Genomic DNA, 26,238 nt, shown 5'->3' with positions numbered 1-26,238 from the left:
CTGGCAGGAGAGCGGGAGCCCCTCTGGCTATTGATTCCTCCAAGCAGGAAGAATCAGCTGGTAGAGGCGTGGCCGGAGGGTGCACCCCAGTGTTGCCCAGCAACTCATCAGAATCCAGGCAGGAGCGAAGCAGGGTTGCCTCCCCCTCTGGAAGCCAGCCGAGACCTCGCTCGGTTTCCCGAGGGCCACCGCAGCAGCAGCCAGAGGACAGAGGTGGCGCCCAAGTTGCCAACTGCAGCGGATGGATGCACCCTATCTTGCTCAGTCCCCCTAGAAGTGGTGAGTGGGGCTGAGCCTCTGGTCGCTTAGACACGGGCCACGGTGGTGAAGGGCCCTGCCATTGGTAACAGTGAGCCACTCCACTGTAGGATCACGGGCAGTACCACCCATACCGGCTGGTGGGGGCATTTTTTCTTTCTCTGCATTCCCGGGCAAGCCCAGTAGGTGACCCGGCTTGGTAGGTGTCGCCAAGGAAGAGCTACACTGGACCGGAGTGTGAGGTCGGAGCGGGACCTCGGTCAGAGGTCTCGGTGCTCCACGCTATATGTGGGGAGAACCATTGTACCACGGGCAATGGGCTTCGTTGGGCCCTGAGGTACACATATTTCTGTGCCTGCGAGTACTGGAAGTTGGCCAATGAGCATAGGTGGTGCCCTGATGTAAGAATACTTTGCCAGTTACGGGAAGTTGCCTAATGTGCCTATGTTATGCCCTGAGGGGATTAGGCTTTGGGGGTACAGTGCCCAGGGGGGTACTCTATGCATCACTATGGTGATTCTCTAATGGGTGCCCTGCTGCAAAAGTTTGATAGGGTGCCCTGCTGATGATGTTCATGCATAATGTGTTCTGTTATGACGGTCGCCCGGTTGGCCCTATACTGTGTATATAATCTCCTGTAAAGTCATACTTAGTGCCAGGTGGCACAGTGTATATATGTGATTATGCTCTTATGTGTTTTATGAGTAATACAAAGGCTATTGTTATATTACCTTGTGTGGAGTTTCTTTTGTGGTGCGCCTAGTGTGTCGCTGCTGTGTGTGCAAACGCTTTACAAATTGCCTCAAGGATAAGGCTGCCTGCTCGTGCCAAGCTACCAAGGGGGTGAGCAGGGGTTATCTTCGGTGTGTAACTCCCTTTCCCTGACTAGAGTGGTGGTTTCTGCCTGGCTTAGGCGCATGCCCTAGCCAACCAGAAATCCCATTTTCAACACCCTCTGTATAAGGTTGGGTATTTGGAGGCACCTGGAGGCTCTCAGGATTTTAAGGACCGACGGTTCCAGGATGGTGGATTTTGCTGTATTGAAATACCTTGTGTTTGCCTGATATGGTATCCATGCAAGTGAATAGGAGTTGTCACAATTCTATGTAAATCCATGTGGGAGGGATAGGCACAGGCAGCTCTTATACTGTTCCAAATCCTCTCGCAAGCCCATGCAGATAGCCTTTATGTATTCCTCTTGTATTTACCCCGACTTTGTGATTGTATTTTAACCAAGGATTTTAAATATGTTAATGGTTATGTTTTAGCTATAATGGTACTTTACTGCGTTGGGTATGTTAGACATCTATCGAGGAGCCTAATGAATAACTTGCGCTTTATTACCCATTGGTCCATGCTATTTCTCACTTGCCATTTGGGTGTAAAACGGTGTCCATTGGGGTGTAACTGTGGTGTGGAAGAAGAGAGTACACTTTATTGCAAAACTGGTACAAGAAGCTCCGACTGTACACAACTTCTGTCCTCCTTGCGTAACTTTATGTAATCATATAGGTTTACTTGTACAGTTGAACTATGGGACTGGTATAATGGTTTGCACAAAGTGATTTTGACCCAATAGTACAAAGTTTAAACTTTGTTTTTTTCTAACTTGTATGTTTTTTATATTTAATTGTTGATCTTATATGTGTTTTTATTGTACTTTTATGATCGACAAAGTTATCAATGGAAATGGAATATTTTTATTTTACTATTTCACCATGGCAGACAACCATTTTAAAACAGTAAATTAAAAATAGCTTTTTAAAGATGCAATTTATTGGCTTGACTGTCTTTTTGTCGACGCATATTAAACTGACACCTGGAAACAGAAATGTGAAACAAAGTATTAAACGGATTTGTACTGAGCAATAGGTATAGAGGAAGTTGCAGCAATAGACTGCAGATGTAGAAATAGATCAATTTTGTTAATTTGTGAAGCGAACCACTCCTATTAAATATCATCAACTGGGGAAAGGGGGGGTGAATGGTTTCATAACTATTCAGGCCTTTTTTGTGCTCTATTCAGGCTCTGTCTGCCAGCTGGTTGTTTACGAATTGTAATATAGCATCATTTACTTTCCCATACTAGGCTGGCAAGATGAATAGTAGATGTCTAAAAACTGCAGTTTTTGATACAGTACTGCTCTTTGCATTGTGCATCCCCACTGTATATTTACTATTGTGATACATACTTCTAGTTTTAAGACAGTATAGCAATCATATTTTCTCATTGAAAATAGCCAATTGTGGATAAAAAGGTTGAACGTTGTATTGCTTGAAATCTGCCAACATTGTAAAGTGGACTCTCCAAAACAAGAGCCGCGACCCAGTGTGCTCCTTCTTTTTAAACGGATTGTTCTGAAAAAAAATCACCCACAGGCTTGCAGCAAGAGACTTTTTTTTAATTAAAATTGTTGGCAAACATTCTCATAAGAGCCCTGTCCGCATCGCTAGAAGAGCAGAGCCGAGGTGGAACAGTGTGCTCTCCCGGCACGTATACACACTCTACGTGCTCGCGCGGTACCTCGAAGCGGTCCGCCTCAGTGTAACCCCCCCACCCTGTCACGTGTACCCTACTTCATCTGAATCCCTCATTAATTGTATTTTGGATGCAAGCAGCCTACTGCCATCAACCCTTGCATAGGTACCTCTCCCTCTTGCATTCAGCGGCTGGAACTGAATTATGCAGATTGGGAAGGGAACAGTTCAGCCTGGCCTGGAAAAGAGACAAGTTCGGCCGCAGTGAGAGCGGGCAGGGAGAGGTAGAGAGCCTCACATGTGGAGGGGCCTGCATCTCACCAGAAATCATCGATTGGCCTCTAGTCCACCCTCATAAGGGCTCGATGGAAGAAGGCATGAGGATGACAAATACAGTTACTTAGGAAGCACATTCTTCCAAATATTGTCATCGAACCCGCTTCGGGAAACACAACATCCCAGGTCAGTTAGGCAATGGGAGGACATGTAAGGTCTGTTGGAAATAAGGGGGGACGAGCCATGGCTAGACAGCTGAAGTTCTTATGGTCTCTGACCTGTGGCAATTCAAATAAAATACCTAGGTCATGCTGGCAAGAGCTTAAAGACAGAGGGGAAAAAGGTATCCTAAAAAAAAGTAAATGCTAATTGGAGCTAGATTTACAATAATGCCCATTGTTGCTAATGTAAGTGCAAATGCTATGAAACAGTATTTTAAGTGAGGGCCTCTGATCTATGCACAACAAGTAGTGGGTATCAAATGATGGAGTGAGATGTAAGTTTGATGGGGCTTTTTTGTTTTTACTTTAATTGATCTACTACAATTTTTACCATGTAGTAATAACTCTAACTGGTGGTCATCCCTGACCATTTGGCAAATTATGGACCTCCTGCTAATGGGTTAAAGAGAGCGCATGTGTAACATGAACTCCGTGTATAATTCATGTACACTCCTTCGCTATCCACATCTAGGAAAGTATACTTGTGGGTGATATTTTACAACACAAAACCTTAGCTAGGAAAACAGCAATAGAGAATGGAGACCAAAGACATTTCAGTTCATCTTACCCCTTTCTTAAATCAATTAAGAAAAAATATGGCTGTTGTACTTAAGTTGTTATAGAGAGAATGTGTGATATATTATAATACATTGTGGTAAAGAGCATGTTGGCCTAAACAAACTATCATTCAATTGAACTTTGTGGCAGTGAGAGGGGAATGGGCTGTGAATCACCACATATTTCAAGTACTAATTGAATGAGTTTCACCGATTTCCTTGGCTGTGACCATTTGGCAGCTGAATTCTCCAAGCCTGCGAATAAAAATTACCAACAAAAATATCTATGAAAGGAACCGTGATATGCACTGGTTTTCAGGGATAAATAACACCCCAGGGCTGGAGGCCATAAATAAAAAGGGGCAGATGGTTGTTGCGGTTGTAGCCATTACCCAACTTTACTATTCAAACCTGGCTTCCATTGAAAGATGTAAAGCAGCCTATAGGAGAGATGAATCCTCAATAGTCATGTGGGAGAATCCTGCACCTTGTTGGCGCTCATGGGCAATGAAAGCGATCTGATGCTGGCTGTGAATGGAGGTGGATATGGTCACGCGTTCATATCAGAATTCCAGAGCGCCCATAATGCATCTCTTACAATACACATGGCCATAGATCTCCAGGTGTCCCACTATTCCGAAACAAAAAGCTTGCTGATACATTAGTATGTATATTTTCATTTAGTAGGAAGTAAAGTGTGACCACTGTGGCGGCTGTATTGGTCTTTGCTAATGTCTGATTGCGCATTAAATGTTGCAGTTGAAAAGGGGCATTTCCTGTAAACTGTTGGAGTCCACGCCTGAGTGCTGGGACAGGCTGCTGCTGAGGTTGGTTATGCTGAGATGTTTTTGTTCTTGTATTCTTTCATGCAGGAACTGGAGGATCTCCGGAAGCAGGGCGAAATTATACCCCAGTTGATGTCGGAATGTGAAGCTGTGACTGAAAAACTCGAGGTACTGTTCCATTAATAGAAACCACACACGCGCCAATAATGCGGGTTCCCACAATGCATTGCATGCCGGGCTTTCAATGCCCACAGTAAACCAAACCGGTTACCAGCCTTGCCCTTGAAAGCTTAATTGGAACCACCCTTTAGGGAAGGAGGCACAGGCACGGCTCAAGACAGCAATGCGTATGTAAGAAAGAGCTTCTATTAGATATTATGATCTAGGTGTTGAATTTAATGTTATCGTAACTAACATACGAACAATGAGGTAACTCGAATGGTAGGTGGGAGCAATGAAGCGTCATTTATTTGTTTTAAATATCCATTGACTGTTTTGAATGTGCTACATGTCGTCGTCGTATACAGAAGTAGTTAGTACTCAGTTAATGCTGACACTGCCGCTTTTAGCCGTACACGTGACCTGTAGCAGCGCAGATGTGACTTCACTTGGAGCGTTAGACGGCCAGGGCCTGCAGAAATATCTGCCTTTTTGTTGGTTTGTAAGCAGACTCTTTCTTGTGCATCGTATTACAAGTGGCAGCTAGCAGCTTGCAAGCTCGGTTTACAGAGCTGAGAGTATTGCTTTACACTCGAGACGAGTTTTACTTTCGGCCACAGTTGGCCAACGTTGAAGATGTTTTTAAGATTACAGTCGCAGGTCACTACGTTACAGCGGCTCTTAAGCGCCGTATTGACTTTTTTTCATGCATATAGGTTTAATTTAGAAGCCACACATCTGAGCCTGCCAGTCACCCTTAACCTTCCCGGTATTCACTTGCACCTCCCTAATGTCCTCTTGTGAATTATTTTCCTTTTCTTAGTAATAGCTCTTTTTCTGATTTTTGCTGGTTGAATTATTTCCACCATTAGTGTTGAACTGTGCAAATTTTTTTTAGACAGGCATAGATTGAAATAGCGCTCAAATAAAGCAGCACAGAGCATTTTTACAGGTGGGGGCCTTCAGTAAGATTGCAATCAGTAAGGCCCATAGCATTGTGGGAGGTCTAGTCTATTCATAATTTATTCCGTCTTTCAGTCTTAAATTAACAGTAAAATACTGCCCAATTTTCAATTAAGTAATGACATGTAAACCGTGCAATTCAGTTTTCATTAAATGTTGATGCCTCCCAACATGACATTAACTTTCAGTTAAGATTTTCAGAGGAACTTAACCTTGTAGCTGTTTCAACAAGGGAGCAATCGCTCACAGAATACGGGCCACAAGTTTCAACAAGCATTGGCATAGCCAATGGGTCTAGCTTTTTGGTAGCCCTGGGCTAAAATTCCGTTCTGCTTGCGGAAATTGCGATAATTTGACATTTTCGCGTTCCGCGGAGAGCGCGAAAATGTCAAAATTTCCGCAATCCGCATTTTACCAGAAATTTTTTGCTTGCTCGCGCTATAAAATAATACATTCTCGCGTGCGCACGATCGGCTTACCTGAATCCCCGCGTTCGCCGACAAGTTTTCCCGATCCGGTCGTGTTCTCTACGAGATGTTGGATTGTTGGTAGCCATTTGCGCTGTCTCGCGACAGTTCGCGCCCGCAGTAACGTCATTCGTCGCGCAATCACGTCTTTCTTCTCGCGATCATGCACCGTGAGACAAGTGACAACAAGATGGCCACGCCCACGAGCAACCACATGGGTAAGTTGGCGAGCCGCGACCACGCAGAAAATACTGCGAACGGGCGGGAAAAAAACTTCCGCATCTTTGAGATATTTCCGCGTGTTTGCGGAGATTTTCGCGATAATTTGCGAAAGTGAATTTCGCAAATTCCGCCCACCCCTGCTTTTTGGACATTATAGGTGTGTAGCCATGCAACACATTATGCTGGGTCCAGTGCCGCCAGGGATTGAAGAGCTATACAATGCCAAAAGGGGTGGATAGAGAGGGTACTGAAAGGGAAAAGAAGCAACACGAATAGGGGAGATGGCCTAAAAACACAAGTACGCCTATGGCATGCTTGTAGAAAAATAAAAATATAGCTCCAACAATGTGAGCAGTGTACGAAGGCAAGTACTAAGTTCATGCTCAAGGCGATGTCCAAACACAAGAAATGCATTAAATTCCACCGCATGCCCCACCCAAGTCTCAACCATGAACCATACATTCTTAAACTTGAAGCATAGGCATTCCTCATGCAGAACGTCTTAACAAAGACATCAAAGGGGGTTGCTTCCGTAACAAAGAAATACAGATCGCATTAACAATCTGCATACACTAACAGGTCAATATACGAAAACCCCTACAAAGGAAAATACTGCTCGTTTTGTATTAATCCCAAAAATCGCTCTGACCATCTTGCCCCTAGAATGTGATATTAAAACTTCTTGAAAGTAAATGGGGACACATGATCTAATCAAGGAAAAATTCTAAGGACACATTTAGTGACACTGTAAACAAGAAATACATTGCACCAAGGAAGCATGTGAAACAAGGGTAATATTGGATGTCGTTCTTTAAAATATCGGGGGACGCTTGTTAGAGCTTATCAGTCGCAGTCCAACTTCTGGGGCCTGTAAAGATAAACTGCTTCCATTATGCCCATGATCATATCCCCACTTGGATAACGACAAAGCAAATGCCACAGAGGAAAAGAAGGCATTTGGGCAGGAAGAGGACAGGAAAAAGTGCTATGACACTGCCAGCACTGGCAATGTGTTAGACCTGTCATCTTTTGGGGTGCTCCCTCTGTCTTTTTGCTTTCTGACCTCCTATATATATATTTTTTTTACGGTATACTGGACTTTTGTTTGCTGATTTAATGTCTCTGCACACTTTTTCACTGCTATTCAGGCCTAAAGTGCAAGTGCTCGTACTGTAAATTGGTATGATTGGTTTTCCATGATATACATATTTGATTTACTAGTAAGTCCATAGTACAGTGCACTGTGTGTGCCCAGGACCTGTAATTCAAATGCTATTGGGCCTGCAGCACTGATTGTGAACCCCCCCACTCCACCCCACACAAGTAGCCTTTCAAAAGGTGTCTCAGACCAGAATGCAGTGTCTGCACGCAGTTTTGACTGCCATGTCGACCTGGCAAGTGCACCCATTTGCCATGCCCTAAACTTCCCTTTTCTTACATACAAGTCACCCCTAAGATAGGCCCAAGGTACCCCTGTGGGCAGGGTGCAGTGTATGTGAAAGGTAGGACATGTACTGGTGTCATTTACATGTTTTACATGTCCTGATAGTGAAATACAGCCAATTTCATTTTTCATTGTGGAAGGCTGTTTTTCCCATAGGTGATCATTGGAGCTGCCTTGTAACATTTTTTAAGCGTAAATTCTAATTAGGAAAAGATAGAGAATTGAAGTTTAGTAAAGGTGATTTTTAAAGTGTGTGTTTGAAAATGCCACTTTTTGAATGTGGGTATTTTCTTGCTTAACCATCCTCTGTGCCTCTTCTTGCTTGTGGATTCCCAGTCTGACTTAAGACTGACAGGGGCTGTTTGTGCATTCACTCCAAACACTCACACAAAGAGCTGAAGTGTGCCCTTTATATGCTGATGGGCCGTCCTGGGATAGAGTGGTGGGAGGAGTCGTCACTGACAACTGAATAGGCTGTGGCTGCTCTGCACAACGCTGTCTCCACCTCCTGTAGTGAGGCTAGACCAGGTAGGCCAGAACTGGTTTTTACTGCGCAAGAAGGACTTTATGCATTTGACTTCAAAGAGGAAACTAATATAAATATTGGGGCCCTGACCCCAGAACGTAAGAACTATTTTGACCTAAGGATCCTGCCAATAGGAAGAGTTGTCAGGAGGAGTACTGGCCCTTTGCTGTCTGCTGCTTTGTTGGATTGGCCTGCATTTGCTGCTTCTGGCTTGGGAAGTGAAAGGACTGGACTGAACTTTTGCAACTTATTTCTTGAGTATCTCCAAGGGCTTCAAGTAGAGCTTGCCTCCTGTTAGAAGTCTCAGGAACATCAAATACTTCATCTTCTTCTGCCAACATTACTGGGAACTGTGTGTGTTGTGCTGCAACAGAAGAAACTGCTGCCAGCTCTGTGACCTGAAGGCACCACAGAGAGAACTGCCCCGTTTCACAATGCAAGCCCTTGTCTCACTAACGCCACCACAAGATGCCGCCACTGAGCGGTTGCCTGCACTATGACCTGAGGGCACTGCACTGCAATCAATCAGGGGTTTGTAAAGTGCTGCTACCCACCTGTGAGGGCCTCAAGGCGCTAGCTGCGTGACTTAGCACTGCTTTGCTTCACATCGCCACCTTGGAATCCCCGATGACAATGCTCCAAGCCAACATCGCCGCTACCTGCACCGTGGTACCACTCGTAAGTTACTCAATGCACTGCCCAGTCCCGCACCACAGCCTTGGCCCATCGACACCAGCACCATCAACTCCAGATCGTCTACCGATGACAGCACTTAAGCAATGACGACGCTGCTTGCACAGTGACCTGTCAGCACTGCAACGAGCATCGCCCCACTTTGCACCAGAGCCCTGGTCTCAATGACACCTCAGGATGCAGTCACCGAGCCCCTGCCTGCACCTCGACCTGCGGGCACCACACGCTGCACTGCTCTACTGGGCACTGCAGCCCGATTCCTGCAGCCGCTCATTATTTCAACCTCACAGAGTTCGATCTGCAACGCGTGTGACTTCAAGGGCCCGACGACTTCTGCACTGACCTCCAGAGCCGATGACAACTCCTTTTTGGTGCGGACGCTGCGGTCGGCTGAACTGTTGGATTTGTTTGTTCACAACACCGTAATAGCCCCGGACGGAGCTTTTGACTTCAAGAAACTGTATTGTAGTCTATTTTTGCAATATTTATATTTTAATTCCTGTATGTTAGATTTTTATCATTTTGGTCTTGCTAAACACGGATAAATATTGCCTATTTTTCTGCAACTGGTGTGGTGTCCTTTTGTAGTTTTCACTGTTTTACTGTGTGATGTGCAAATGCTTTACACATTGCCTCTGAGATAAGCTTGACTGCTCGTGCCAAGCTATCAAGGTGGTGAGTAGGGGTTATTTTAGAAGTGTAATCCCCCTTACACTGACTAGAAGGAAGGGTGCCTACTTGGATAGGGTACCAACCTGCCAACCAGAGATCCCCATTTCTACAATCATGTTGTAGTGCTCTTTTTCTGTTTATTATGGAAGTGCAGATTGGCAGGCAACACTGTGTGAGGGAGAGTGGGGGACGGGAGGGCAACATGAGGGTGTGTGGATGGATGACCTGGGGGCAACACGGACAATAGAACGTAGTGTGGGAGGACAAGGCTGAGATATGACAGGAAAGTATGAAAATGCAAATAAACAAAAGCCCGAACAGCATGCAAGCAAAAAATAGCAAGTGAAATGCTTTTTTTCATCTCTGAGGATAATTGAACACGGAACGTGAAAAAACGATGTAAAATGGTAACTTCTTTGCATTCTACGTTTGTACCACGGCTACAGGTGCACAAAAAGCGACAATAACGAGAGATTATACAGTCTTTTTTTAAGCAGACTGCATCTGCCCACCACAGTCACATTAGCAACTTTGTTGTCTGCAAAACTGTGTCCTAAATAACCAACAGACATGAAAAGATACCAGGCAGACACATGCGATGAATCTAAAGGTAAGATTTATTCCCCGTACTCAAGTACACGACCAGCACCTAGGCAGCAACCACAATCACTCACTCCAACTTTTGCAAGTTCAAGCCCATACATTCCATGCCATCACCATACATTAATTCCATACTAGACAGCATGCGGATAAGAAAACCCAACACATCTTCCCCCATACATATAGCAACAATACTTATGTAACTATGTACACAATAAAATAAAGCAATACATCGTTCGCATAATTAACTACTAATAATGGATATTTCAGATGTACAGCACATTCCTATACATCTGCTTAGCACAAAACATAATCCTGTACCTTCCAGGAAATTTGGTATTCCTGCTTAACTTCCTTAATACAACATCCGAAAACTGTTTCTGTCAAAAAGCCTCAGGATCACATTTCCTGCAAACAACAGATTGCTTGACTTTTTTTCCGACATTTCCCATCCTCTAATATTACTGAATAATATTCAGTATGAACCAAACCACCCTCTTTGGTCATGAAAATCAGGTGCCTCTTTTCTCCCCCTTACAAGAAATTTTCACTCCCACATAATCTCCTTCAACCACATCAAGTGCCTTGCCTCCAAAGATGACATGCAAAAGAAACAATTGATGAACGGAATGCTGGATAATGCAAACATTCACCCCCCCCATCACAAGGATCTGCGTTTAATCCATCATTCTTTTGCTCACCGCACGACCCCAGTTTGGACCCAGCCATATGCAAATCAGTCGTGACCCTGTTCCCTATGGGAACAGTTCAGCCGGAACTAGCAAGCCAGGTCCTCCCTGGTCCGAAACCAGCATAGTGGGACCGGTTTCAGGGCATCACAGGCTTGGCAGTTGGGGCTGGACTGTTCCCTTAAGGAACAGGGTCAAGACTGATTTGAATATGGCTGGGTCCAAACTGGGGTGGTGTGGTGAGCAAAAGAATGATGGATTAAACCCAGATCTTTGTGACTGGGGGTGAATATTTGCACTGTCCAGCATTCCGTCCATCAATTGTTTCTTTTGCATATGTCACCCTAGGTGGGAAGGGTATGCCCAGACATGGGTCCCGAGCTCACTACACCACTGGATTCAAGCTAGCCTGGCTGATGAAGGGTGATGCTCTGAAACAGGTCCCAGAATGCGTGTTTCCGGTCCAGGGAGGACCTGGCTTGGCAGTTCAGGCTAGACAGTTCCTATTAGAAACAGAGTCAAGTCTGATTTAGAGAAGTGTGGCTCAATGGTTAGAGCGGCAGACCCTGCTGCAGAGGTCTGGCCCGGACCAGGGTTCAATTCCCGCCTCGGCGGGTCTTGGGCTCAATTTCCCCGGACCCGATAATTCTCGCCTCAGTGCCTATTCTAATCATGGGTCCCACTCTCCAACTCTGGGCAGTAGCTTGCTTAATCTCCACAACAGCCCCAAAAGCGCTAGGATGCCTGGCTTCACCTTGGGGGTGCCCAGGAGTGGGTACTTCACAGGGAAAGGCCAGGAAGGGATCCACAGCGGTATGTGCACAGCGCCTGAGAGACCCTTTCGGGGGGTGCGGAGCGCTATATAAATGCACTACATTTACATATGGCTGGGTCCAAACTGGGGTGGTGTGGTGAGCAAAATAATGATGTATTAAACCAAGATCCTTGTGACTGGGGGTGAATATTTGCATTGTCCAGCATTCCTTCCATCAGTTGTTTCTTTTGCATATTGCCTCCAAAGTTGGCATACTTATTTTGAGCCTCTATACTCTTCTCACACACTTTCTGCAAAACTTCTGAAGGTACCATTTTTGTCACCCATGATCTATTCAATTGTGATCCCGGTAATCGTCCTTTCAGCAGTACAAAAGGGGAAACTTCATGGGAAATTAGTTGAGGACCGTTATCTGTTATGATCTCATCAGGAACCCCCTCACCGAAAAATAACTTTCTCATCGCATCCTCAATTAATGAAGAAATAATGCAATTCACAATTGCTATCTCCATCCATAGTGATAATCTACTATCACAACACCATATTTCACGTGACATTGCTCACACCCACTAGACCAGTTATGTCCACGGCAAGCTTCAACCATGCATCTTCTGGAACAGGGACATCTACAATAGGGCTTGGAACAGTGATTTGTGTCTTGATGCTTGCAAAACAAAATCTGCATTCCCTTATGTACTGTTCAACTTCCTTGTCCATACCTGGCCACCAAATGAATTCTCTTACCCTTCTTTTCATTGCTCTCATACCAATATGGCCCTCATGAGCTAGTTCCAACACCGTCCTCCTTAATGTATCAGTTACCACTAACCTTCTCAGTAAACCTTCCACAACTGACAACTCACTCAATCTTCCTAAAAGCTAATCATGAAGCTTGTCTTTAGGCCAATCCTCATTGATATATTCCATAACTTTTGATATAGCAGAGTCTCCCTTCAAGGCATCTAAACCTTCAGGTTCCAAAATGGCACTCAGGTAATGCTCATTACTACACTAACGACAACATCTTCCAAAGTTCCATGATCATCTTCACTGGAATTTACCGATAGCCTCGGTAAACAGTCTAAAATTATGTTGTTAATCCCCGGAATATACTCCATCCTGTAACGGTACTTTTGCATCCTATATTGCAATTTGGTAATCCTAGCCGCTTTTGTGGAAAACATGTCAATAAAAGGCTTATGGTCAACTCTTACCACAAACTTTGGGCCCCACAGATACTGAATAAAATGGTTCACATCCCAGCAGCAAGCTAGGGCCTTATGTTCCACTGCAGAGTATGATGCTTCAGCATCCTTAAGGCTATGACTAGCAAACACAACTACCTTTTCTCTCTCATTTCTTCTTTGCAGTAATACCGCTCCCAAACCATTTTGACTTGCATCACTAATAATGACTCTGGAATCCTGAGTGTTAAAGCTTGAGTGGAATAGAATTGTCAATTTCCTTTTTATGTCAATGAATTCTTGCTCACACATCACTCCACGCAAACTTTTCATTTTTTTTTTATAATTGTCACAGTGTATGTGTTCTTTGTGCACATCTGATAATGCGGAAGTAATATTCTATCAATTGTATAAATGATCTTGACTGATCTCTTCCCTGAGGAATAGGTGCTTCCACAATTTCCTTAACTACTTATTTTGCATTCCACACCTGGCAATTTGTGGCCCAAGTAAGTAACTTCGGTTACCATAAATCTACACTTGTCAGGCCTAAGAGTAACACCTTTCTGTTCTAAAACACCCAAAACCTAAGCCAGACTCTGATCAAGATTAGTTTTATCACCAAATTCCACCACATTGTCCTGAAAATACAGGACCCCCTCTGCATTTTTAAACAAGACTTCCATGAGCCGTTGAAAAACCGCAGAGGCAAGTCCGAAGGGCATTCTTTAAAAACAGATAGCTCCTTCAGGCGTGGCAAATGATGTTAGGTGGCGAGAATCTTCATGCAGAACTATTTGATGGCATGCCGAAATCATGTCAAGGGTATAAAAACACTTGGCACCTTTAATTAATGACCACATTTCCATTATGTTGGGCAAGGGGTGGTGATCCACCCAGATTATAGCATTTAAATTCCTGAGATCAACACACATTCTCAAACTTCCATTGGGTTTCTTTGCTAGAACCGTAGGTGACAACCACTCTGAGCTTTCTAGATGCTCTATAATGTCCTGGTCATGCAACTTTTCCAATTCCTTCCGCAACTCTGCCCTAATTGTAGCACTGTTCCCATTAAGGTGCGTGCACGCATCTCTCTTAACATGAGCGCGCACTGCCGTATGTGCAGCGCGCGCACACACAGGACATCTCGCAAGATAGTCACGCCGCTGCTTTAAAAAAGCGAGCGGCTCACAAATCAGTCACTTCCTGGATGTGGCGTGCCGGAGGAAGAGTCGGGACTTGGGAGTGCAGGTAAGGCTGGCTTTGGGTCTTGCAGCTGTTGGCACTTGCGGGGCAGATTTTTGGCTTTTGTTTAAGTATTCATGTTAATCACAGCACTTTCACGAGCTGTGATTAACATGAATACTTAAACAAAAGCCCACACCGTGCTTTACAAAACAAAAGAGTAGAGCAAGTTTAAAAACACAGCGTGTAAGTACACCCTGTGTTTTTAAACTTGCTTTACTCTTTTGTTTGTAAAGTGCGGCTTCAAGAGAGATTGTGGGCTTTTGTTTAAGTTTGCATGTTAATCACAGCTCGTGATGGGGCTGTGATTAACATGAATACTTAAACAAAAGCCCACAATCTTACCGGCACCGCGCTTTACAAACAAGACTAGAGCAAGTTAAAAAACACAGCGTGTACTTTCAGAAAGTACACGCTGTGTTTTTAAACTTGCTCTACTCTTGTTTCTCTGAGCCTGTGGATAGAACCGTTGCTACTTTAGGGGAGAAATATGCTTATGGGTTTTCTTCTGTAGAGCGAGGTTGATTATTTGCCTTCCATAACATGAAAATTGAGGTCAAGCTAATTTATCACGGAACTGCTGCCTGAAAGTGTAAAAACAAATCACTCACTTCTGGATTGATTTACTTGCATGAGGAAAGAGTCAAGCGTTTTGAAGGGTACCCTGGAACTCGATAGGAAACGTAGTGCTTCGCAGTCTCGCCAGGGGTATGAAGTGCTCTATGAATAATGCAGTCAGTTCACCCAGAAAGCATGTTTGGCCTTGTAAGCTGTTTGGACGTGGTATTTACATACCAGTATCCACTTATTGTAAGGCAATGGTAAATGCTCTGATGTACTTCAGTCCTGACCTGCAGCACCCTTTCCCTTCCCTCCCTCACCAGGGGTCAACAGCGGCCGCTCTGAACGTGCACCTTAGCAAAGGCCTGCAACGTCAGTGGCATTCACCCACTGCACAGTACAGTGACTTTCCTGAGAGCCTGCTATTCTTGCTGCTGATCAGCAGTAGCAGCTCCCTTGATGCTTCTGAGCCCTGACCTGCAGCAACAATGTTCATCTACTGTCCATCCACCGTACACCACTCCACCAGTGCACCACAGTCTTACCTGGAAGCACAAGCAGCTCTGATAATGCACCCCATTCCATAAATGAGACCTTTTTCTTTTATTCTACTAGCAAGCCTTACATGCACTCTGTCAGTGCACCTCAGACCTGAACTGCATCATTTGTATTGTTCACCCACTGCACCCAACACTGTGCATGGCTCTGCAGACGCACCTTAGTTGTGATCATTGTCACCAGCTGATGCTCCAACCCTCAGATTATTCTAATCCCACCATAAGGCAATCTGTTATTCCAGTACTGAGGCACTGGCAGGTCTGTCAGAACACCTCTGCCCTGCTGCACACAGCTCTGCCCACACACACACACACCACTTCAGACCTGAATCACAGCACACAGCTCTGCACACACAGACAAACAACCCACCGGTTTCTTGGTTCTTCGAGGGACACACGTGGAAGCCATCAGGTGCCTGTGGTGCTGGACGTGCAATGTTGAGGCAATAGTGAAACGGTGCAATAGCTATGCCAGATGTTTATTAATCATCTGTCCATGACGCATGCACTGCCCACAGTTCTTGATGGCGCCTGGCACGCCACACGTCTAGGTATACAAATCCTGTACATCTACCAATAAGACAACGAATATTATACAGTCCTGTCCCCCTGAACATTGGAAAACAAGCATTGGCATAGCAATAGATCTCGCATTTTCGAAACTTTAACATATTAGTATTGTAAATGACAATGTCTTTTATATTGCAGGTTTTTTAAACAAATACAAAACATTGCCATCTACAATGCCAATAGCTCAAAATCTCGCAAGTACAAAACCTATTGCATTGCAAATGCTTGTGTACCATTCCTCTTAGCGAAAGGACAAGTGCCATTTACAATACCGGTAACTCACACTAGTACAAATGCGATAGATTTCGCATTTACAAACAATTTTGCTATTGCCATTTTGCATTAGAGAATTTTCTATGTTTTTTAGAAAGGAAAAAAATAAATAAACAATGTCATTTACAATGCCATTAGCTCAAAATAATGTCATTGCGAGACCTATTGCATTGTAAATGCTTGCTATTTATTCCAGCAGACTTCAACATTAATAGAAAAACCTACCCTTCCCAATAAGCAATAGGAAAGGAACTACAAAAATTCATCCAATCAACAGTCAGTCTATTCTTTCATACCCGAATGTTCCCTGATCAACTTCTTCTTTCTTTCCTGCTCCAACAGATAGCTGTGGTTTTTGTATTCTTTTATTCTCAGTATTTATTCATTTTTGGTGCCTTTAAATCTTTTTTATTTTTTAGCAACGCCTGCCGTCGAAGGGGCTCTCAGCACTCCATTCACAGCTTACCTATATCTTGATACATAAGGCTGCGTGGGTGCGGTGAGGTGTCCCACACACTAGGGGGTGAATAGCCAAGATAAGCTTTACGTGTCTCGTTGCCACGCGGCGTCGCGCGCTCGGAACCGTCATAACGATACTGACGAGATTGTGTCCCCGCGAAACCTGTGCCTTTCCCTAGAAGCCTGGAAGACTGAGATGCTCGTTTGGGTAACCATTGAAAAAACTAACTAAGAGGCAAAAGCCCGTGTAGTGGGTCTTTATTCTTGAGCACATCATGCATACTATTTCAGTGCCACAGTGCTTTTGAGTGCCGCTTGGGGCTGGGCACAGGTGGAACCAAGTATACCCTGCACAAACAAAGGGTAGTTCAGCTCCAGAGCTTCTGACCCACTTTGCACTCTTAGTTCATCCATAATCTAACTGGACACACCCGCTGCCATGCTGTAGACCTAAGAGATATTTTGCAGGCTTCGTCCATTTAATTTTGCGCTACTAGCATGCCCCAAAAAGTAGACTTCCCCTGCCCAGTGCCACACATTTTATTTGCGATTCTAGTGCCACCCTAGCAAATACAGTTCCTACCCACCAGACGTCAAGTAACTTGAGTGAGAAAAATCTCACAGCATGGCTCACTGTGGCCAGCAATGAGTATGCCCCACTAAGAAAAATTCAATCAGCAAGACGCCATGAGGCACAAAAATGGTTTTCTTCTGAGTAACAAAGTCAAAAACTAGCACTTCGTTAATCCGAAAGGAAATGGAGAACCAACTACTCTTTAGATAAAAAAAAGAGAGCCATTTGATCCAATTGAAAATCAATCTCCTCAGCTAAGGCTGTCTACTTCTCTTCAGAAATTATGAGCTCTACTAATGGGTCCAAAGAAATATTTGCCATTGTGAACAAATTATCCAACCCTGATAGTTACATTAAAATCTATTCCCAGTCCAGCCTTTTGTAACTCCCTCAACTCGTTCTTTATTGATAAAATCGTTAAAATAAAAGCCAGTATTCCTTACTGCTCTGCTTCTGAGGGCTCACCCTCAATGCTGGAAAATCCCTGCCATCTTGAAGAGTTCTCAGCAATAGACAGCCAGACTTTTTTGGACCTTCTTTCTAAAGTAAGTCGGGATCACCTACGGACAGTTGCCCGCCTCATATTTTAAAATAAGTCTTTACCATTTTCCCCGGACCCGCCCTGGCACTTCTTAATGATTCTCTAGCACAGGGTTGTGTTCCGAGAGCTTTTAAAGAAGCAACAGTTGCCCCCCTGCTAAAAAAATCAGGTGCGGACCCAGAGATCTTGACTAACTATCGGCCTATTTCCCTACTTCCTTATCTGGCCAAAGTACTAGAATCTCACATGGCCAAATGACTCTGTGCCTTCATTGCGCAGTTGGATTACCTTGATCCTAACCAAGCAGGGTTCCGCCCAGCCCACTCCACCGAGGCAGTAATACTTACTGTACTGGATACACTTCAAAAGGAATCCGATTAGGGCTCCCCCCAGGTCTTGGTGTTGCTGGATCTGGCAGCAGCGTTCGATACGGTTGATCATGGTATCCTGATCGACCGTGTCAGGACGGTCGGTCTCAAGGGGATGGCGTCCAGCTGGGTTAAGTCATTTCTCAAGGAACGTACACAGTGCGCCTCTCCCAGTTTTCTGCACCTAAAATGGCAACGACATGTGGAGTACCGCAGGGTTCCTCACTGTCCCCTCATCTATTTAATCTCTACCTTCTTCCCTTACTTCACTCCCTGATAACTAGGAAGGTATGCACGTATAATTATGCAGATGATCTGCAACTGGTGTTTTCAATCGATAATTCACCTGATTCGATATCTGAATTCCAGGCAACGATGTTACACATCCGTGACTGGATGAATAACAACCAGTTAAAATTAAACCCAGAGAAAACAGAAGTGATTCTGATAGGTGGTCCCTTGAACCCTTGGAACGCACAGTTTTGGCCGAGTGCACTAGGCTCCCCTCCTAACCCTTCTTCCGCAGCTAAAAGTCTGGGAGTGATCATAAATAGTGATCTCACTATGAAATCTTAGATAGGAGCAGTGACCTCCACCTGTTTTTTCCAGCTGAGGAAGATAAAGAAGATTAGGAGATTACTCACTCGGGAAGCCCTAATCCAGGTGGTCCTAGCCATGGTGATATCACACCTGGACTATGCCAACTCCCTATACTTTGGCATTCCGCTCTATCTCACCAAAAGACTGCAGATGGTTCAGAACCAGGCAGCATGGTTGATATCCCAACAACGCAGATGGGAACATATATCCCCCACTATGAAAGAGCTACATTGGCTTCCCATCCCGCAAAGATGTGCGTTTGAAGTTGGTTGCCTTATTTTTTTAAACCTTGCATGGTGTTAGCCCAAACTTTTTATCCAGACTTATCCAGAAATACCTACCTGCACGGAGCTTACGCTCTACCCACAAGAACCTTCTAATCATTCCTTCCCATAAACGGAAACAAATAGGTGACTGCAGGTTTGCAGTATTGGCCCCCAGTTTCTGGAACACTCTCCCTTTAGATAAAAGAACCTGAACTAAATTTGTTAGATTCCGTAGACTTCTTACGACTTGGCTATTTACCCAAGCTTATAACTAGACTCTGTTGACAACTAACACATGAGGTCCCAGCAAACTTCTTAGGTCCAGCGCCAAGAAACCACTCTGTGTACGAGCGCTTTATAAGAAATTTTAACATAACATAGTGCGCCCAACAATTTGACTGGCCTCACCCAATGCCACAATCAAGCTCCAAAGGTTGCCCTGATAAATTCCACAGTTCACAATTTGCCTGTGTTCACGCATCTACGACATGCAGGCAGACATGGCAGGTGAATACATGGAGGAAGAGTCCATCTCGGTCCTTCCTCTGGAAGATTAAGTCTTATGATGGTACCACCGTTGGAGTCTTGTGCTTTTCTAAACCTGAAGTGTACTTGCCTGTGTAACCAGTTCATGTCATGGCGTGTTTATCCAATTTGCAAACCGACCTGAATACCCTTAACGTGGCACTGTATGTGTGAAAATGCACCATCTTTTCACTTTTTAAGTAAACGTTTGGAGTGACATTTGGCGCTGCACATGGTCTGGTTCCTGGCGCACATAGCCATGGTTGCAGCTCACAGAGACCCTCCACTGCCGCACTCCGAGGAAAAAAATTATAAGGAACATTGATCGCTAGTAGGACTTTCCTTACTTTGTCAACCACTGGATTTGCCCCAGATTTCAATTGAATACCGTGTTTAAATCCCTCCAGGTTGCCAAGGGTCTTAGCACAAGCCTTAGGAAACTCTGCCAGGTACTCACACAGTTGCATTTCAAATACACCTGCATATACCTTTTTAATCAAAACTTGATCTGGGCTGTTGGGATCTAGGATAATTCCCAGATTATGCCATTCCAACAAGTCCAGTAATTAGCTATTTTAGCAGTGTATTCAACAGCTGAAGTGGAATTGCCTTTAAATGTAAGAGTTGAATTAAATTCTCACATTACGTCAGTAGTTCTACCACCATATGATTAGGTGTGGTCAATAAATCTTTCAGAATTTTTATTGTTGTGATGTTTCACAACTTGGTCCTTAGTAAGCTCATCTGCAAATTCCTTATATTTGCAGGTCGAAGCTTACATTCCCAAAGCACCCACATAAATTTCAATAGGTTCTCCTGGAAGCTGATGTCGCTTATAAAATTGGTCTCTCAAGCATGACATTTTTGTGTGGTTTAAACCTTGTGTGTAACATTTTTAATGCAGATGCATACTCATCCACTGCATCACCTTCCCCCAAAACAGCTTCTTATGGTAAATGTTTTCAAATCTTTCTGCCCTCAGGACCTAAACAATAACGCAATAAAGCATATTTCTTTTTATGAGTGAAATCTCCATCTATAGCGGCTATAAATGCTTCAAAACTCTCCTTCCATAATTCACGATCAACATTAGTATTAGTTGTACTAGAAGCAAATAATGTTGGGGGAACTATAGTGTGATACATGGTGTAACCGTCACCACTCTAATATAAACTACACAATGAGATGAATCCTATCTATTAAAACTTAATAATGTGTTTGAACACCCCACAGAATTCAATGAGTGAAAAGTAAAAATATTCTGGTGTGTATCTTACTGTTGAGAAATGCCTTCAGGATACACCCATACAAATACAGACAAAACAAGAGCAGTCAGTAATTCTTCAATTGCTAAATGGTGTATGAAATACCATGATAATAACTCACAACTTTAAAGATGTGAAGATCACTGAAATTTCTCCCTCAATGGTCTGCAAATCACTGCGAACCGCTGTAAAAGAAAAAACACAGCCTTTATTTTCTTTTATTTTCCTTGAAATGGTCTGCAAATCACTGCGATTCGCCATGCTGGCTTTCGTGAAGGGCTGGGCATTGCTGAGCAAAAAACATAAACTCCAGTACGTGCGAAGTGTTGCAATGTAGAGGCTCATGGAGACGGCTGCATAAACGCATTACCAGATGTGCGCTGCACTGACGTGGTCTGCACGTCTGCTGACTCTTTCTCAAATACTCACACCAATGAAGTCAGAACGCTGGACATGTCAAGCCTGGCTCGTCTTGTCACCCTTGAGGGCTGGGTTCCTAGCACTCCTTCACGAGCATCAGCAATGTCATTCACAAGCGCTTCCTCATTCGCTGTTACTCGAGAGCACTGCTTTTCTTGTGCCCCTTTTCTAATTCTCCTCGCTGAACACCATGGCAATCCTTCAACAAAATAAAATATCCGAGATAATCATGTTCCTGCCAAAACGCACACCTAAAATGACTGAAGAACAGTTTAGATAACGCCGGGTGATACACGCCCTGCAGCCATATTCCAGCAGACAACAGGCATGAAAACTATCGGGTTGATTAGAGTTCCCAAAATTGCTTCCATCAGACTGAACAGAACATAACTGCAGAGAGTAGATGCAAGGAGCTTCACAGCAAAGTTGCAGTACACGGGGACCTCTCGAAGTCGTCCTAAACATTTAGAATGCGAGGGCCAGGCATGTAGGTTCAAATCACAATGGTCACTCATGCCAATAAAAAGCTACCAGGCAGGCACATGAGATACATCCAAATGGAAGTCTTACTCCTCGTATCCAAGTACACGACCGGCAGCTAGTTGGGTACCACTATCACTCACTCCAACTGTTACAAGTTCGCACCCACGCATTCCATGACCTCACCATACATTAATTTCGTAACGGAAGGCATGCAAATAAGATAACCCAACAAGACCGACTTAGTAGGCAATTAAAACACAATCACTCCCTGAAATCAAAGCCCCTTCATGTGACAGCATGTATTTGTGTCCATTGCTTTAAGATCTCTCGGGTGACATTTTGTGTATCTTTTTGTTGCAATCAAAGCGCCTGTGTGCTAACCTAAAAAAAAAGCCACAGACCCAGGCGGCAAAGCTCCCTGTTCAGAGTATTCACTGTAGCGGGCCCCAAGGCAGCTCTGACTCAAGAGACTGTGTTTAAGTTGAACTGCTCTTCAGGGTACCATCCCATGCTGTTCCGAAGCCACGCCAGTCTAATCTCAGCAGAGCAGGGTTGCACATCCTTCATTGAGAAGAATCTGGCACCTGTGATTGCTGAGCTTCCGAAAGAGTGGTTCTCTCATGGAGAACTGGCAGTGTAACACATACTGCTTCTTCATGCTGCAAATGCTACACCAGAACTGGAAGCGACTGCTTCAGGCACACACTATGCACCTTGGTCACTAGACATTGGTTTTACACTGGTCTTGCACTGCTGGATTTATGCCCCCACTTTGGCTGTTGGAAACACTAATGCTTGCTTCACAACTTTGTTGTTGCAGTGGCATGTCGTTCACTGAATAAAAACCTGTTGAACTGGAATCCACTGGATGCCCACGAATGCAGAGGACAGTACAATCCATAGTATACAAGTATGACACCTGGTGGCCCCCCAGCCCTCGGAAGCCCGCCCACCCCCACGGACCACACATGCAACCTCTGAATCATCCTGGACTCCCAACTCCAAATGGACCGCCAGATCAACGCCATCGCATCCTCCTGCTACCACACCCTCCACCTCCTACTCAAGACCTTCAAATGGACCTCCCTGGAACACAGAAAGACCGCCACACACACCCTAGTCACCAGCAGACTTGACTACAGCAACGCACTCCTAATCCTCAACCTGCCACGACACTGCCACATCACCCAGCACCTGCGCACACTCTACTGGCTCCCTATAGAGGTAAGAATCACCTTCAAGATTCTCACTCATGCACACAAAGCCCTCAACAACACCGGACCAGAATACCTGAATAGCCGACTCACATTCCACGCACCCCAAAGGACCCTACGATCAGCCCAGCTCTCCTATGCCATGGTCCCTCGCACCAGGAAGTCCAAATCGGGAGGCCGCACCTTCTCCTTCCTCATGGCCAGAGCTTGGAACTCCCTCCCACTCCACCTCAGACAGACGACATCACTCCCCAACTTCACGAGGGACCTCAAATCAAGGCTCTTCGATAGACCTCCTCCTTGATGGACAGGACCTTGCGCCTCCACCCCCCACCCCACCTCCCCAGCACCTTGAGACCCTTACGGGAGAGTAGTTGCGCCTAACAAACCCATGACTGATTGATTGATTAAATGTCATGAGGGCATAGCCTGAGTTGTATGAAAATGTCCTCATGCCATAAGCACAGCAGCTGCAGATATCTAAATGCAGACGGCATAGCCCAAGTTGAGACGGAGCGGGTCTGTGAAAATAGGAGTTGTATACTAATCAACACAAGCAGGTAATCAGGCCCCCGACCAGGGCTACGAGTTGTAAGCAATTGATTAAGAGAATTACATTTCCAAAAAATGTGTTATTTGTCAAATCCTAGCTCTGTCCGTCACACTACTTTCTCTTAGAAACCCGCAACCGTGGCAAATTGAATAGCGACCCTATACATTCAAAGATGGTCGCCAACCAACCGCTACCAACTTAATTAAGATAGGGTCTCCATTGAGCCTCTTAACCAAACAGGGCACCTGAAGCTGCACACGTATTTATATAATTTTTTTTTATGGATAAAACCACATGGCTTGCTAATAATGGACCCACTTCTTTTAGCTTGACAGGGCATCTTATGCCCTGCAAAACCCATTTATATGCTGCACAAAATGTAACCCCGCACAACCCTGCCCAACAGAATTGAAGCGAACCGAACAATGTGGCACCCTACTGTTGAAGAACCAAGCTAATCCCAACCACAGACAAAGGGGCGGCACACGAGCAAAGTAGAACGTAAACGGATTCGCAGTTACCTAAACTGCCCTAAGATACAAAGCAGTGGAGGAGCAGAAGGAGAAATCGGGGAAACTGGACCGGATGTTATTGCAAAAAGGAGCACCCTTTAATGTAGAATACCCCACCAGAGCGCACGCTTCAGAAAGATCCTTTGGGTCTTTCATAACCTTTGATCAAGTGATAAGTCTGTCGCAGTTGCACATAATTCTGGGCTGTGCTGGTGCTTATACAGTCTTCTGGTAACGCCAGCTGCTGCATGCGGATGGTGGCCATGTTGCGAATATTGTTGGGATTATGGTCTATCAGTAGCTGTTGCACCTGGGCTCAAATGTCTCTGAAAGCTCCGTTATTAAATGTGAAGTGACGTGTAGAATTCCCCCCAGCAGAGCGCACACGGAAATACCCGATAAGCGTCGCCAGACTAATGTGAATATACCAGATGATACAGGCCCAGCAGAATTGTGCCCCCTCACCTCCTCACATATGTAGGACCCGATGCTGGCTCTGCTCCTCATGCCGTGACCAAAAAAGAGGTGGAGTCCTAGCCAGCTAATAAAAAATGCCAACAATGCAGTGCAAGCACATTTCAGAGAAAAAGCTACACAAAAAGGGAAGAATGCCATCAAATGAACTAGTTTTGGTTGTGAGCCAAGTCAAAAGAAAAAATTGATATATACACACAATATACCAACAAGGTCCATTCCAGACAGAAAATACTACTTTCAGTCAAGGAGCTGCAAACAAGCCTTGCACATACAACAAAAACATGAGCAGGAAATAAAACCAAATAGTTCCTGACAAACACTTAAACACACTGGCTGGAACCATACAGTAGTTAGTCCCTGCTCTGTGGGCGTTTACCAACTAAATAGAGACAAAAAACAAACATTGCCTAATAGAGAGCAAGCCTTTCTAAAGGGCAATGCAAGTTACCAATTAAAAGCCAATAGGCAGGCTGTAAACCCATGCAGTGAACACAGCATGTCCAGAGAAAACGCATGTGCGTTGCCTAGGCTTGACCTCAAAACACACATTATGGTAGTCCTAAAACAAAGCTGTACAGACCTTTTCACTGCAGTAAGGCATCAGACCCTTGTTATAACTAGCCCTTGCACGTTTTATTTTGTATTTCATTCTTCCTTTAGCAGTACAGTTTTGATCAGTTTTCAGATGGGTAGTCTCCTATCGTTCAAAAAGCACAGGTCAATTTTCACTGACAAGATTACATCCCCATAAACAGCTCATTGTTCTGTTACATATTGACCACTGTGTAGTGACCACCCCGAGGCATAACCGGAGAGAGTAAGAGAAATACATTACTCACTCAGTAGCATAGCAAGTGTGTCATGGGCCTTAGTGCGAAGAAGGAAATGTCCCCCTGGCTGCAGTTTCAAATATGAAATGAAGCAATAAATATGGCTGAGTGGACTCCTCGGGACTTCTGGCCACATTGCGACTGCTGCACCAATGGAAGTACACCCCTGTGCTCACTACCTCTTTTGTACTATTTGCATGAATATTTGTAATGTGTAAGTGTTATTAGCCATAAACACCATTATGAATTTACATTGAGTGTATGCTATCAGATTTTTTTTTTCTGTTTGAAATTCTGTTTGAAAAACTTTATTTCAAGAAAATGTCATTACAAAGATATCAGCAGAGGCTTAAGAAATAAGCAAATAGAAGCAGAATAGCAGTAACAAGCTAATATCATATAGAAACGAGCAAAAGCATGTTATACAGTTTTAAGGAGAAAAGGGAAAGAAGGGAAGGAAAGGGAAGGATAAAGAAATAAAAAGGGGTGAAAAAGGGAAAATGTCAACAACATATTATGAAAGTATAAAAGTATGTCTGAAGAGTAAATGCTGTAAGCAAATCAATAATAAAATACAACCAAGAAGAACAACTACAATAATAAATAAATCGTATACTGTGGATATAGTAAAAAGAAGAGGCAATATCCTCAAGGTGGCTCAAAATTTTCCGAAGTGACACGTGATACATTCTTCCGAACCATCTGATCTAAATATGAAGTAAGAGGTAACCAGAAGAGATCCCTATTATGTGTAGGGTTACAGGAGGATGCAAAAGCAATATCAAGCCTATGAAAGTGACATAGAGAGTTCCACCAATGACGGATGGAAAGCTTTGTGAGGGATTTCCAATTGGAGAAAATGTGTTGAAAGGCGAGAGCAAGCATAAGGTCAAAAAGACCATGAGAATGTAGAGGAAGATCTAAAGAGTCAGATAAACTGCCTAGAAAAAGGGTAGAAATCGAGTACTGAGAC

General features: G+C 44.3%; 1 protein-coding gene across 2 annotated transcripts in view; it reads left to right on the top strand.

Annotated features, from left to right (window-relative positions):
* Positions 1-26,238, top strand: part of HOMER2 (homer scaffold protein 2) — a 511,148-nt gene that overhangs the window by 401,839 nt on the left and 83,071 nt on the right. For both annotated transcript variants that reach the window (XM_085644272.1, XM_085644271.1), the window contains exon 8: positions 4,663-4,743. In XM_085644272.1, the coding sequence (XP_085500398.1) occupies positions 4,663-4,743 (81 nt within the window). The remainder of the gene's footprint in view (positions 1-4,662; positions 4,744-26,238) is intronic.

Source organism: Triturus cristatus, chromosome 3_1 (genome assembly GCF_964204655.1).
Source record: "Triturus cristatus chromosome 3_1, aTriCri1.1, whole genome shotgun sequence".
NCBI lineage: Eukaryota > Metazoa > Chordata > Amphibia > Caudata > Salamandridae > Triturus > Triturus cristatus.
Note: the sequence above shows the minus strand (reverse complement) of the source record. Positions and strands in the feature narration are given on the sequence as shown.